We start from the raw sequence: 15,235 nt of genomic DNA on the forward strand, positions 1-15,235 counted from the left end.
GGAAACCATGAACGACATATGATAAAAAAATTATATATATATATATATATATATATATATATATATATATATATATATATATATATCCCCTTTACATAAACCAACATGCAATTTGGAATTTCACCTTCATTCTTGAGTTTCTTCTGTTTATTTGAATTTGACTTGTGACATTCTTTATCTGACAAGGAATCAAAATCATCACTAGTATTAAATTCATCCAACACGAACTTTGGAGATCCCACTGACATCTGTGTTTTTGTTGCCATGTCTAGAAACCATGGAGATCCATGTTGATAGTAGAATAAGATGTGTGTCTGCTACTCAAGAACACATTCCTTATTAACCATTGTTACCTGACAGAAACCAAAGAGACAACACAATATCAGCGTACACAAAATCCCCTACCGAAATATAATCATAACTTAGCTAAGAAGTCTAAAAGATGTTCTTAATTAATAAACTTTGTATTTGGAAATTTTGTTTCTTTAGATTTAAAAAATACTATGTTGTACAACACTTCTGTCTATTTATCCAGGCAATTATATCATAACATATGTCACACGGTAGCAATCTACAGTACCTAACATAAAAAGACAAATTTTCTCAAGAAAATAGATTTAGAAAAGAGCTTTGAAAACTATATGTTTGTCATCAAATCTTTAATTAGTTTAACAACAAACTAGTTGGAGTTTGAAAATCAAAATCATTCATAGGAAACGAAGAGGACAATGGCCAAAGTCACTTTCATACAAATAAAGCTAGAGTCACTATTGTCATTGCAGATAACTAAAATTTGGGCAGTGGTCTAACAGTTAGAGATTATTTGCAAGGGAGACTCGTCAATACCATCAATTTTTTTTCCACGGTCTATTGTGTCTCTAGGTCCAAATGAGATAGCTTGTTATTCTCAAGTTCTACCTTTCAAGTGTTGATTTCTGGCTCACCCTTTAAAACACAATTCTACCACTCCATTTGATTTTGCTTTGTCAAGAGAATTGGTAGGACCTTCCCATCCTCTATTTTACATCAATCAATAACCATCCATCAATGAGATAAAGAATAACATATACATAACAAAGGCCAAACATGCACTTGTTTTATACCTATATTCTAGGAATCATATGACCTTACTCGTGCAAAGAGCTCACCCTGAAAAAATAGCATCCACATGGAATTTACAAAACTTTTTTAAATCAATCTCCAAGTAAACCAATCAAAATATGAACATCCTTTTAATCAATAAAATCTCTGACTTAAAATAAAAGTGGCATAGAATTGAATGTTATATCAACTGTGTCAAGTAACTAACATCGAGTGAGAAATATAGGCCATGCATATTGGATTAGCGAAATAATTGATGTTATAAAGCTCAAAATCAAACAAATGACTTACAGCTACGAAATGCAAATAAATGACTTACAACTAAGACATGAGGTTTCCCTTTCAACCCTGTCGTTAAATAATTGTTCTTTATGTCACCGAAAATTAAACATTTTCTGATACCAGGTGGAAGTGGTACTGTAACATTAACCTCTAATAGAGTTTATGTCCATGACTACTTCTCAAGATCCGCTCCATTACCAGCATTCAAGGCTCGATAAGATACATGCAAAAACCATCAACATGAGAATGAAATCTACATCCTTGTAAAAAAATGGGAGGAAAAAAAATCCACAAATTGAAACAGACTGTAGGATAACTCATTCCTACAACATGATTATCCTCTCATGAACAATAAAAAAAGAAATCAGGAGAAATGTAAGTTTTGCCACATTTTGACAATCATTTCCTTTTGCATATTCTATGAGAAATTGATACAAAAAGTCAGCTAAAGCTTGTCAAAATCAAGATTATAGTAAAACATAAAGGAACCACTCCAACACATATAATCCTAAACATAAGTATCTATACATATAAGTATTTATTGAGGACATTGTATTTTGTGAAAATATGGAAGTCAAATCTTTGAAATAACACAATTTATGGTACCATTGCCTTACGAAGTCCATTCAGGAATTTCTTCAAAGTTCAAAGTTCAAGAAATTAACATGTAGCCTAAAAAAACTCAGATTTGAAAAGGAGATAACCCAAAAATGTAGAGTATATATCTCACATTTATATATCCTAATTTTCAGACATTGAAATGACACATTTTAGCATACTATTGTGAATTCAACCCAAAATGCTAGACAAAAATACTGATGGTTATTTTTGTAAAAAATGGAAACTAGGCCCAAATTCCACTTTGAACAATGCCTTTGGGGAATATAATTGTGGCATTGAGTTCCTATTTTTGAGAAGTGGAATTTTTAATTTAGGTTTCTCTTACGTAAATTATTTAGGTCGGCCTCAACTATTTTTTAGCTTAAGAAGATCAAAAGTCACGTCCCCTCAACTCCACTGAATTGTATATATAGAGGAGCATTCTCTCTCATTTGGGACACATCAATCAAAAGAAAAAGATATCTCTGTGGCAGTGAAGATTAAGGAGGATAAATTCTGGTTATTGTTGGGATTGTTTTGGTTAGGGGTTTGTCATAACAGGTTTGATTTTGGAAGTAGTTATTTGCTATGGTTAAGGAAAATATTATATATGGGTTGTGACTTGTTTCGTATGGGACTTCTTCCTATATTTTGGCCGCAGCTAGAAGATATTCTCACAGCTTGACCGCAGGCCTTGAATCACTTGCCCAGGAAGTTGAAATACAACAGAAAGTCATTGACCTTATATGCTATTATTCAGATGCTTGTTGAGGATGACATGGAAACTTAAAAATAGGCTAGGACTACTACAAATAATAGAGCCCTTGTAAGAAGAAAAAGGCTACACTGTTTACAGAATTCAAGGGCTGGAGCAGCATGCTTCAGAAGCCCTAATCCAAAACCACAAAGATAATATCAACGATGACCTTAATGTGGTCATAAACGAGCTCCTTAAGCCAGCGAAAGGGAGAATCATGTGAAATAAGGAAGGTCGCAGTAGAAAGAAGGATTTTGGATCAGTCAACTTAGAAAGCAATGGACATGAACCAACTGATCAAAAAAATATTACCACAGTGATAAATTGGATCCTTAAAAGTGTGACTAGCGTGGGAAGACACAGAGTTAAGTCAAAAAAAGTATAAATATTTGCCATAGATAAGACAACAATTACTGCATGGTTGTAAGAAAATTCATCTCAATGAGAAAATAAATTGTTTCAAACCCCAAGATTGAAAGGAAATTGACTTAATGTATAACAAAATGTTAGTATTTTATTAAGTTGCATCTGCATTTACTCAGAGGTGTTGATTTGATGCTATATAATTATTAAAGCCATGTTCAACCTACAATGAGTCTCTAGCTTTTCTATTGTTGAAGTTGCGGGCCTATTTTAGCAAAGCCATAGGCTTTGATCATGATGAAATGTAGTTAAAGGGTTTTTTTTTTTTCTAGATTTATATACTTTTCACAGTTTAGTTTCAATTATGCATTTTTCCATACCAAGTAAGAAATAAAACAAACCATTAGTAGACAAAGAACATATCAATCAGAGCTAAACATGTAAAATAGAATGGATAAAGGATATACAAATGCAGAATGGAAAGTTTTAACTTAGAAACTGAATAGACAGTGTGGTGTAAATAGTACCTATATAGCAGGATTTGATATCAATAGTAAAGACACACCAAGTCCATCGAATGCCTCTTTCCAATGATATCAACAGTAAAGACACACCAAGTCCATCGAATGCCTCTTTCCAAGAACTCTTAGTAAGAGTTTGCTCAAGTCCCTTTGATTTCCCAAATGCGCTAGTTTACATCCGAGAAGAAGCTGTGTTGAGTGACTTTCGAAAACAAAACAAACCACCAAATAACATAATGTTTATGTATAAATTTGAGCAAGAAATGTACAAGTCAAAATACCAAAATTTGGCTAGAAAATCCAAATCACTAGGACAAAGCAGGAAGAAAAGGAGTTGTACCTGTGTTATCGCAGTTGTGCAAGCTCTAGTTGCAGCAGCTATAGCCAAATTTTCCTTTGTTCCCATATACTTGTTCCTATGTTTCAAGTAAAATCTCTTAGACTATAGCTATAATAGTATTGGTTAAATTTCAAATGTATAATTACTTGATGAAAATTGAATAAGCTAAACTAATGGTAAATAATATCACAAGTAATTATCTGTAGATCAGAAAAGGTTTTTCAACATGGTATAAGAGAAGTGAGATCAGGCAATGGAGTGTGTCTTGGTGGAATGATCTTGCATCAAACAAATCTGTGTATTTTCCCTGGAGCTAGTTTATGTACAGATCTAATAATTCAAGTGTGCATTACGTACAGATCCATTGGCTCTAGCACCATTTTTATACACAACTGCTTTTTAATTTTTGTTTGATCTTATTCTGGAATAGGTGTAAGGAGGTGAGAACGATCATTCTCCATAGCCAAGTTGAGGGGAGTCGTAGCATCAGATGTGTTGGACAGTAAATATTAATTCATGACAATTTGCAATCCTAAGGGCATGGTTTTTTGCAGTCTCCTCTACTCGAATTTTCTTTGAGAACCACAGATATCAAAAACTGAAGGCAAAGGCAAGGGGGCATTGCAATAGTATTACTCTATATTCGAAGAATTGTCACATAATTTCCAGACATGCATTGGAAGATGTACATATATATAGGAACAAAATAGAATACATACATGTCTGGTGTGGTCAAATTCTCCACAATCTAAATATCACACCATGAGATAGAATGTCTAAATCGACTTGAGGATAAGCTAGTGACAACAATGGCTCAGTATAGCAGTGGAAGCATTTACTAGTGGGGCAGAAATGTTCATTCCCTGCAAACCCTAGTTTCTCTAGTATGGCACTACAACCTTTTCTATACCAATCCACTTGGGATGAGATTAACCACGGATTGAGTCCTAATGTCAATATTGCAAGGCTAGGGTTAGGCCTTGGAAAATTATTAGCACATTCATATTGTATTTTTTTCTTTTGGGATGAAAATTAATCCTTTCTAGGAGGTCCTTTAGAAAGAGAAGCAGGAAGTTAAAGTTTGAAACCAACCTCTGTATAGTCCATGGGCCAAGAGTATGTTGAATGGCCTTGCGGAAAGGATTAAAGAGAGCAAAAGCGGGCCAGAAAAAGGTGGTAGGGGTAGTGATGGTGATGACGATGGCGATGGCAATGGCAATGGCAGAGGTGGTGTAGGAGATGATGAAGACGATGGTGAACAAGAGCACCAATTTCTACTACCTCTATTGACTATGGCATTTGTAGCTTTTAATTTAGGGTATTGTATTATTGTCTGTCTTATGGATGGCAATAGGAACAACAACTTCTTGGGAACAGGTTGTGGACTCTTTTGTCTCCTCATGCAACTGATTATCAGAATCCTTAATGACTATCTAAAACTGGAGGGAATGAACACCACACCTAAAGTTTTGCCAAGGAAATGGTGTACATGTAGGAAACCTTCCTCAATTATATCCAATTTTTGTTCTGCCAAATATGAAACCCTTGATGTATTGTCTCGTATTTACAGTTATAATCTTTAGCTGCAGAGGCTAATTTTTCATTTTATTCATCGACATAGAGGGATATGTATATATACACTTATACTTTTGAAACCTTAAATTATTATTGTTTTTTGAATTTTCTGATCATGGCTTATTCTTTTATATTTGTCAAAAATGCACTAGGCACTCCCATTACATATTTTATTAATGCACCTTCATTTAAGTCCCATTGCCTATTTTTGTCCACGAGTGAACATTAATATATAAACTTAAGTAAATTAATTTTCTGATCTGATTCTAATTTTTTAGTGAATTCCTCCATATAAATTGGTAGAGCTAAGAGCTAAGTTACGGTGAGGTCTCTAATGATATATCTTTACAGGATTTTGTAATGAATCAGTCTGAATCACACTCTTCAACTTTAAGGCTCGGATCTGTTGCTTTGCCAGAGAATGACGATACAAGTTACTGGTGCTATATGTGCAACAAAGTTATTTCCCAATTGGTGGCAGAGGATCAGCAAGATAACTCGGAAACTGGCATGGAACTGTTGTGCGGTGAGTGTGGAAGTGGCTTCATTGAAGTAGTTGCAACTGCACAGTCTTTTACTGATGTGCATCAAGTTCAAGGGGTAGCTAGCCAGGCAGGGGAAAGAGGAGGAATAGAAGAAGGTGGCACTGAGGGAAGAGACTATGAATATTCGTAGTTAGTTTAGCAGTTGCTACTTGAGAATCCACTTGACAACACAGTCTCGTGATGCAGAGAATTCCATAGAAGAGACTGGTCATGAAATTGCTTCATAGGATGATCCACAGAATACAGGTATACCTGTATATTCACAGTTTCTTCAGCATTTGCTTGTTCATTATCCACTTGATAATACAGAGACTGATCAAGGTGATGTATAAAATCCCTTTTCAGAGACTGTTCATGAAATTGCCTCACAGGACGTGTAAATACATAGTTTCTTCGGCAGTTGTTTGTTCATAATCCACTTGACAATATAGAGAGTGTTCATGCCTATGTAGAAAATTCCATAGCAGAGAATGGTCAAGAAATTTCCACACAACTCGATCCACAGAATGTGGTTACACTTGAAGATGATTCAGGACGAAGAGATGAAGAAGATAGTGAATCTAGAAGCTTTACTATTCGTGTAGGTCCATATGAATGGGACTCCATGGATGAACATGTGAATGAAGAAGATTCAGATGAAGAGGACGAAGACAAGGATGAAGGTAGAGATCAAAATAGCTTAGGAGAGAATACAGATGAAGAAACTCGGTTATGGACACAAAGGACCAGATGGAGAGACATATGGAGTCAGCATCTAAGAATAATAAATGTTGAACATGATCTACACCATTATCTTCAATAGATATTTGAGAATTTGGCTGGAGATAATATCTATTGAGAATTTGGCTGGAGATAATATTGAGGTAAGGTTTGAACTTCCACATAGTCACTGTGCATGAATAAGCTAGAATTACATGGAAAAAAAATATATACAATTGTGTAAACTTAACAAAAATATCTCATATATTTATAAAGAAAATTCAATAAATGCATGAATAAGCTATTCTTTTTCAGAATTACATATTTGAATGTGGAAAAAAATATGTGCAACTGTGTAAACTAAACAAAAATGTCTCATATATAATAATCATCCAGGTTAAGAAAAATAATTTTCAAATACACCACCTAATTATTATAAAAAAAAATTATAAATAGGTAATCAAAGAAACAATCTAATACCTAAAATACCTGTGTAGGCCGCCACATATTATTAGCTTGGAACGGTAACATCGACACATAGCCTGAACCTAACACAGAGGCAGATTGATGTTCAGGAAGCCTCAGCAATTTCACTCTCCACACAAATTTTCCCTCATCAAACAGGTCAACCAACCAAGTAGGGCTGTACTTGCAGGACCTCATGCTAAACCTAATTTTTTATCGAATCTCTGTCCAGTGTCCACCTTCACAACACTTTTTCTTTCATTCACTGGTTTATGTCAATGGAAGATTTAACGAATATTATAGAATCTGACTCTCAAGAATAATTTATATTCTTTTAGAATCCAACGGTTAAGAATAATTTTAATATCGAATAGTCAAGAGGGAGGTGAAGAACTGTTTTAGATTTTGGGATTTCAGGATATTTTTAAAATTTACCATCAACGTAAATTTAATAATTATTACAAGTAGGTTTGAATGTTTTCCTTGCAAATTTCCAGGGTGTCATTACTGAACATTTTTATATTGATAGCAGATTTAAAAAATATTATAGAATCTGATAGTCAAGAATAATTCTAGAATTTTACAATCAAAAATAATTTTAAAATTTGACAATCAAGAATAAATCTGATATTGAATAATTTATTTAATGACTATAAAACTCTAAAATATTTCCAAAATTCGGAACAACATAAATTCAATAATCATTAAAAAAAAAACATGTTCTTATAATATCTCTGCTATGATATTCCCAAAATCTGTAATCAACATAAATTCAATAATCATTAAAAAACACCTCTCTATGATATTATGTCTCTTCTACGATATTCGTAGAATCTGTAATCAACATAAATTCAATAATCATTACACGAACACGTCCATATAATATTATACTTTGTCCCTGTAAAACTCGTTCAAGCTCCATAGATTCTCTGTTTCTATAGAAATTTGTTAAAGCTCCATGAATTCGGACACAGAACTGCGTCGGTAAGGATTTTAGAGGAAGTAGGTATGTAGGTATGGTCTTAAGAGGATAAAGCTTGACCCCAATGATATTCTTGTAAGTTTCTACATGGTCTCCCTTTATACTTGTATTCCCATCAATGAGGCCATGGAGGTTATCAACAGGCTCACTGACCCAGATACCGCTCGGTTAGTTGAGTTGTGCCTTACTTCCACCTTTTTCAGCTTCGAAGGAGAGTTCTATGAGCAAACCTGTGGGGTGGCCATGGGCTCCCCCCTATCCCCGGTTGTCGCTAATCTTTTTATGGAGGATTTTGAGTCCAGAGCTTTGTCCTCAGCCTGTCTCTTACCAAAGCTTTGGAAGAGATTTGTGGATGACACTGGTGTCGTTTGGTCTCATGGTCATGATGAGTTGGATCTCTTCTTCCGTCATCTCAATGAACAATCCTCCGCCATTAAGTTCACTATGGAAAAGGAAGTCAACGATTGTCTTCCCTTCCTTGATGTTCTCATCTCTAAGAATAATGATGGTTCCTTCTCCCACCAGGTTTCTCAGAAAAAGACTCATACCGATCAATATCTCCATGCTAGCTCTCATCATTTCCCTGCTCAGAAGTTAGGTGTTCTCAACACGCTTGCTACTCATGCATTAAGAATCTCTGATGAGAAAATCCTGGCAAAGGAGAAGGCTCATCTCGTGGATGTCTTCGCTAAAAATGGTTATAGTAGACACCTAGGTCAGAAATACTTCCTCAAGGCCCGAAAGGAGCCTTCTATCCATAAAGATCTTAAAGATCGAATCCTGGGGGTACAACTCCCCTACATCTAAGGAACCATTGATAGGATTGCCAGGATTCTTAAGAAGCACAATATTCCCTCAACTTTTAGACCTCTTAACACCATCCGTAGCTCCCTTCAACCTGTTAAGGATCCTGTCAACCCTAAGGACATGAAAGGTGTCTATGTTATTCCCTGTTCCCGTGGGGCCCCATACATTGGTGAAACAGGTCGTTCTATTAATCAGAGGATTAGTGAGCACTCAACAGACTTGAATCATGGAAGGTCCAAGTCCTTAGCCTTTGCAGAGCATGCCAAGAAGACTAAACATCATGTATGTATCGAAGAGGCTCAAGTTATCGCGAGAGTTGCGTAGTTTCACCATCATAAATTTAGGGAAGCCCTTGAGATCAAGAAAAGACCTATTAATCTCAATAGGGATGACGACTGGAAGATTAGTAGTTGTTGGATCCCAACCCTTTTGCCTTAGCCTCTTCTTTGTTTTTTCCTTGCCTTACCCCTCTCTGTTTGTTTAGCTGTTTGCTGTTTTCATATGGTAACAATAGTTTAGTAATAATAATATCATTCTTTTAATAACATTAGTCACTTTATTAATTAATAATAATTAATTATTTATCCTAGACCAGTATCACTAATTTTAAGTATAATATTGCTATTATTTAGTAATAGTGAATTTTTACCAGAGAATTAAGGTAACAATGATATCAGTTTAGTCTCTTTAAATAATGATATTAATTTTTTATTATTATCCCATTTATTAACGTTGAGGTCTATCTTTCGGTCACATTATCAATTTGTTGTTTCACTTATGTGTTGAGAAGGTCTTAAGGGTTATAGAGGATAAGACAGTTATTTTCCAATACCCATCCCTTGAAACCCTGTAAAGAGATAGTGTGCCCCATTTTTTTCATAATATTTCAACCACAAGCTCTTCCTACGAGGATTCCCTTGAAGGGAGGGTTTGTAAAAGAAGTGGAAAAAAAACAAAATTTCATGTTGAGTTAGAGGAGGGGTATAGATTATAGGTGTCTCTAAAGGTCTTCACAAAGGTAAAGGGGAATGGAGTTTTCCTCCTACTGCAACGCCTTCTATTCCACCATTCAAGGTTCTAAAGGGAACTAACTTTAAGGGTCATAGGTGAAAGATCACAAAGATCTTAAAAATGAGAAGGTAGGTGCGATTTAGAATAGGATTGATTCTTCAATGGTTGACTTTTTGGGTGAGATTTCCTAGTAGATGGAAAAAATTGAAGCCCTACTACCTATATATTAAGTAGATTATGGGAAAATGTTTCCTAAGATTCAAAGAGTCTCTCCATATTTTGTCCATGAGATCCATGGAAACTATGTTCAAGTGTCGATAACTCATGTTAATATATCATCCTTGATTCAAGGCATATATACCTCTTCAACTAGTGGTGGAGAGTTAAATAATGAGTAGCCAAGGTTGTTCATTTGCAAGGTTGGATTCAATCAAGAATTCTCCCTCTCTGCCCAACTCTATGATGAGGAGTGTGCATAATGGATTTATTATTGTAAAAAATTACAAATATTGGATTATCTTGAAGTTTGAGTGCTTGAAGTGATTGCCTCAACCTACACATATTTAAAGGAACTATGTGTTTTTCAATTACACCCTTGTGGTCAAGGAACTGCAAGAGCGTAAGGCCTTATCGTTATTTTTAATGGGTTGGCCTAGCCTCACCTATGTACTAACTTATTTTGTCAAATGACAAATAAAACTTTGGTTATTGTTACAAGAAACTAAATTTCTCTCTTCTCACTTGTTTATAATGTATATTATTGATCCCAACAAATTAGATCATGTGAAAAGAAACCTCTACTTGAAGCTTTTGGAGAAATTGTTCAATATTGTAAAAGTTTACAATGTTTATCTGTCACTAAAATTGTCATGAACAATGCCTTTCAAAGTATTATAAACAAAAACCTAGAAAAATCAATGCCAATATTATCTCTCTTTATTTACATTCATGGAGGAATGTTATTGTTGATAATAAAATTAGGTCACACTTAGTAAGTAGATTTGAGATATCCGAATGGGTTGACACTGTGAGCTACCAATGAAAGACTAAGATTATAGAGAAACCAATGACCACTAGAACACTAATGAAGTGATGGGATAACATCAAAAGCATTCAAGCAATTTAGCTAGGGGTGGTACTCCAGTTAGAGTTTCAAGTTGGTAGTTTAAGATTCCATGGTCCTAATAAGCATATCATATGGCGAGGAATACATAACCCATTTCTACAAGAATTTTATCCTTGTGCTCTAGGGATCTATGAAGACAAAACCATCTTCAATGAGGTGGAGATCATCTCCAACAACTTGGTCCATGCAATAGGTAAGTTCAATAATCATTTATTTGGGTAATGTTTCAAATTATTTATGTTCTCCTACCTATTGGATTGTTAAGTATGTTGTTTCAACCCATTCCCTAGCACGTCCTTTGGGTTGGATGTAGAATGTATCTTGAAATCAATGTATTTTTGCCAAAATATTTAGAATTTGAAGCATATTCACTACTATCCCAGGATTTGTAATGACTTTATTGCCCCACTCTATAATTATCTTTGAGAAGGAGTGATTCGGATTCTCCTCCACAGTTGTGGTTTCCTTGGAGTTGATTGGTAATAGATATATAACTAAGAATGGAAGCTATATACATGCATATGGAGTTACTAAGCCTCATTATTCCTTCCAAACCATACTTTGGACATTCCATTTTTAAAATAAATAATCTATCAAACTAGTCTATATGGCCTCAACATTACCATGAAGATTAGGGTGAATAGATAATGGCCTCATTATCTTATTTTGTTGGTGCACACCTTACATCATAATTAAGGTTAGAGGAAAAAAATATTATCATCTAAATATGGAACCATCGCAATGCATGAACTATTCTTGTATCTTATTTTTTTTTAAATGTTAATGATATTTCTTACATGACTTTGTTGAAATGTTGACATTACTAGAAACTTGGAGAGCTGTGGGAATAATAGCCTGGAAAAAGGAAGGAAATCGCAGAAGAGTAGCAGTTGCAAAAGGATGGCGGGAAGGATCAGATACAACTAGGTAGGAAAAGATCAAGGACATCTAAGCAAGAGAGAAGGTGAATATCATGAGAAGGAACTCACAGTTTAGGTTGTCATGTAGAGATGAGTCAAAAGGAAGAAGGAAGAACCACAAATGGTTGTTTTTTCTATTGATGTTGTTACCATTGTTGTTGCAAAGCTATAAGACTGCTTTAATGTATCTATCAGTTTGTTATCACAAAATCAACCCCTGATAGGCTGCTGATCAGGTAGACCTTGAGTAACTATTTCAAACCTACTTTTGGCTGAGGCTTAGCCTCCTCAACCTGAGAGGGCTCTCTCACAAGATTAAAGATTTTGATAATGAATAAGATGGCTAACTCTATGAAACAAATGAAGAAGTGTAAGTGGTTGAAACACAATTAGAAAATATTCATTGGGCTTATGGAGTCAAAATGTTTCAGTATGACAATAATGTTAGCCTTACATGGAAGTCAGGGCATCTAGAATTCAACATAGGGAAAACACATCAGAAACATATAGGACAACATAGTTTATAAATGTATGAAGGAAGTTAGAGCACAATTAGTGATTTCTAAGTAATCACACATTCATACCACTGTAAATACTAAGAAGAGAACAATATAAGACATTCTGAACATTGAACTCGTTCTGATTCCTTAGAAGCAAAGCCAAATATTGTATTACTAAAAACAGAGTCTTACACAAAGCACAATATGAGAGTTTCTCTGAAAATTTCCAACCCTGGTTACATTGGATTTTCTCCTATATATAGAGCTCTTTACATAACTGAGATTCCTCCTCCAGCATGAGAGGAATTCGAATTCTTCCTAGTATGACACCCATTGATACTTAAAAACTAACTATTAAATGTAACTCACTATTGATTGGCAGTTCTAGAGACCTAAAACAATAAGGAGTATAACTCCTCATCATGTTGGTAGTAGCATTGATTACAATCCAAACTTGTTCTCTGACAAATGGCCTTCTTCAGTTTAGCTTTGGTAGTGATTTGAAACTTCCTGCTAACCCTTGATGCCTTATCCCTTTAATGTTCCTGGAAGTTAGGAAGCTGCTCCTGTTTTTCTGCCTTTAGTCTTCGTAAGGATTTTTGAAGTCAATTATCCTTGTTGTTCTTCTTAATGACATAAAAATGTATTGGACTATATTGTTTCCATGCATTGTATACCTTGCCCATATACACGTGTGAAGACAAAACCTCTTTAATGCTGCCTGAAGCATTCATGAGCAATAATAGCTATGAAATAATGATCACTTTTATAACATATAGCTTAGAGTTCATATATGTCTTTCCTCTGCTTGTTTTGCCCTTGCTGGATGTTTACACTTTGTAAATGATCCTTTTCAGAAACTCCTTTTCAAAAATATTTCTCCTTTGTCTCTCAAAATTGGTCAACCGAATCATAATATGCAGCTACAGCAGTTTCGTAGCACACTATGAAACTGTTGTGCATTAGGCATCACCTACAGCAGTTTCGTAGCGCGCTGCGAAACTGCTGTGTAATTTCAAAAACATAGTTTAATGCCAAAATTTGACTTTCTTGAGCTTTCTTTTTCTTGAAATGGCTTTTCCATCTGTCACGAACCTATTCAAAACTGAATACATAGACACCATTCTTCAAGGTAAACTTCAAAAGGTAATTTATCAAAATTTAGGACTTAGCCTTACTTGCTATGTGATTTCTCTTAGCTAAGGATGTCCTTCACGCTGGCTTAGTTGTATCTTCAGATCTTCGATTTGCCTCTTCATAATTCTGATTCCAGCTCTCAGTTTTGTATTGACTTTCCTGATGTATCTTGCTTCCTTTATTGCAGGGACTGTCCAAGTGTAGTATTGAGCATGACAGTTGACCACTTCGGGTATTGAAATTATTTTGTCTTCCCATAGAGCCTCCATTTTATTGAAATAAACTTCCTTGATAGCATGTTTCCTTGATGTTTTTCTTAGTTTGGCAATTTCAAGATTTGCTAACTTCAATTTCTTTTTCAAGTCTTCAAAACTACATTCCTCTTGTTGAGAGATAACTGCCTTACCTCTATCGTTTTTATGGATTCGTGATGATGTTTCTGATGAAACCATAGGTATTTCATGAGATTTTGTTACCTCCCTTGTTTCACTTGCTTCTAGCAGTGTCTCTTGTATCTCTTTTGAATTCCTTGTCACAGGTATTCTTGGCTTAAAAACAAATTCAAAAACCTAATCATCAAATTTGAGCTTTTTAGAGGTTTAGACCTTTTTGGTTTTGCCTTTACCTGTTTCTATCAAGTCTGCTCGAACCAGAGGAGACTCCTCAATGTCAATAGCTTGATGCAAATCATTTAGACTTCCTTTTGAAACCGGGCTTGCCTGAGTAACCACTGTCTTGCCTTTTTCTTTAGCTAACTGGCCCCTGGTTACTCTTCTTTGGATTGTTTCACCTGTAGATTTCTCTTGTACCCCCTTTTTGATTTGACCTTTCCCTTTTTGTGACTGTTGGAGTGTGTCTTGGATTACTAGTGGTCTTGTGGGCTCCTTTACCTATTTCCTAGCCTTCAATTTCACGAATCTCCTTGATCTTGTTTCTGCACGATGACTAACTGCTGGAGAAGAACTATTCGTAGCCTAAGGACTGAGACCAGTTTCATTCTTGAAACCAGACATAAACATGAACATGGATTGTTCCCTATCTATTTTCTGGAGCTCATGCGAAACGGTCAGTTTGACTAATCCGTGATGAAACAACGAGGTCTCACAGGCTTCCTTCTTCAGCTGAACCTTGTCACACATTTTGCTTAGGCTACGAAACAAATAGAAAGGCAAATCAAGAGATATCTTTCCAGTGAAATGAAGCAGAAGCTTGAAGTGATAAGAATACACCTTATGAAACCTCCCCTCATAGGTGAAGTATCTATGTATGCAAGAAAGTAAGTTGGCATATGAATCTTTGAAAAAACTCCTCGGCACTAACTTGTTTAAGTCTGAATCAATGAACTTTGGCTTCAAAAATTCCTTGCAGGGAGTCATATCAAACTTGAAATTTTTAAACCATCTCTCCTGTCCCCTTGGAATTTCAGTGACCGTAGATATAACCTCTGGAGAGATTGGTAATTCGAGCATCTCAACTTTTGAATTCAATCCTGTGAAATTTAAAG

General features: G+C 35.1%; 1 protein-coding gene and 1 pseudogene across 1 annotated transcript; both read left to right on the top strand.

Moving 5' to 3' along the window:
* The first annotated feature begins 4,773 nt into the window (after positions 1-4,773).
* On the top strand, positions 4,774-6,214 carry LOC149218929 (uncharacterized; annotated as a pseudogene).
* Positions 6,215-8,356: 2,142 nt separating this feature from the next.
* On the top strand, positions 8,357-9,037 carry LOC149218930 (uncharacterized). The gene has a single exon (XM_089386663.1). The coding sequence runs from the start codon at positions 8,357-8,359 to the stop codon at positions 9,035-9,037; it is 681 nt and encodes a 226-aa protein (XP_089242789.1).
* Positions 9,038-15,235: the final 6,198 nt, after the last annotated feature.

The sequence above is a fragment of the Pinus tabuliformis genome, chromosome Q, assembly GCF_031772625.1.
Source record: "Pinus tabuliformis cultivar Carrire ecotype Pingquan chromosome Q, CPIR1, whole genome shotgun sequence".
NCBI lineage: Eukaryota > Viridiplantae > Streptophyta > Pinopsida > Pinales > Pinaceae > Pinus > Pinus tabuliformis.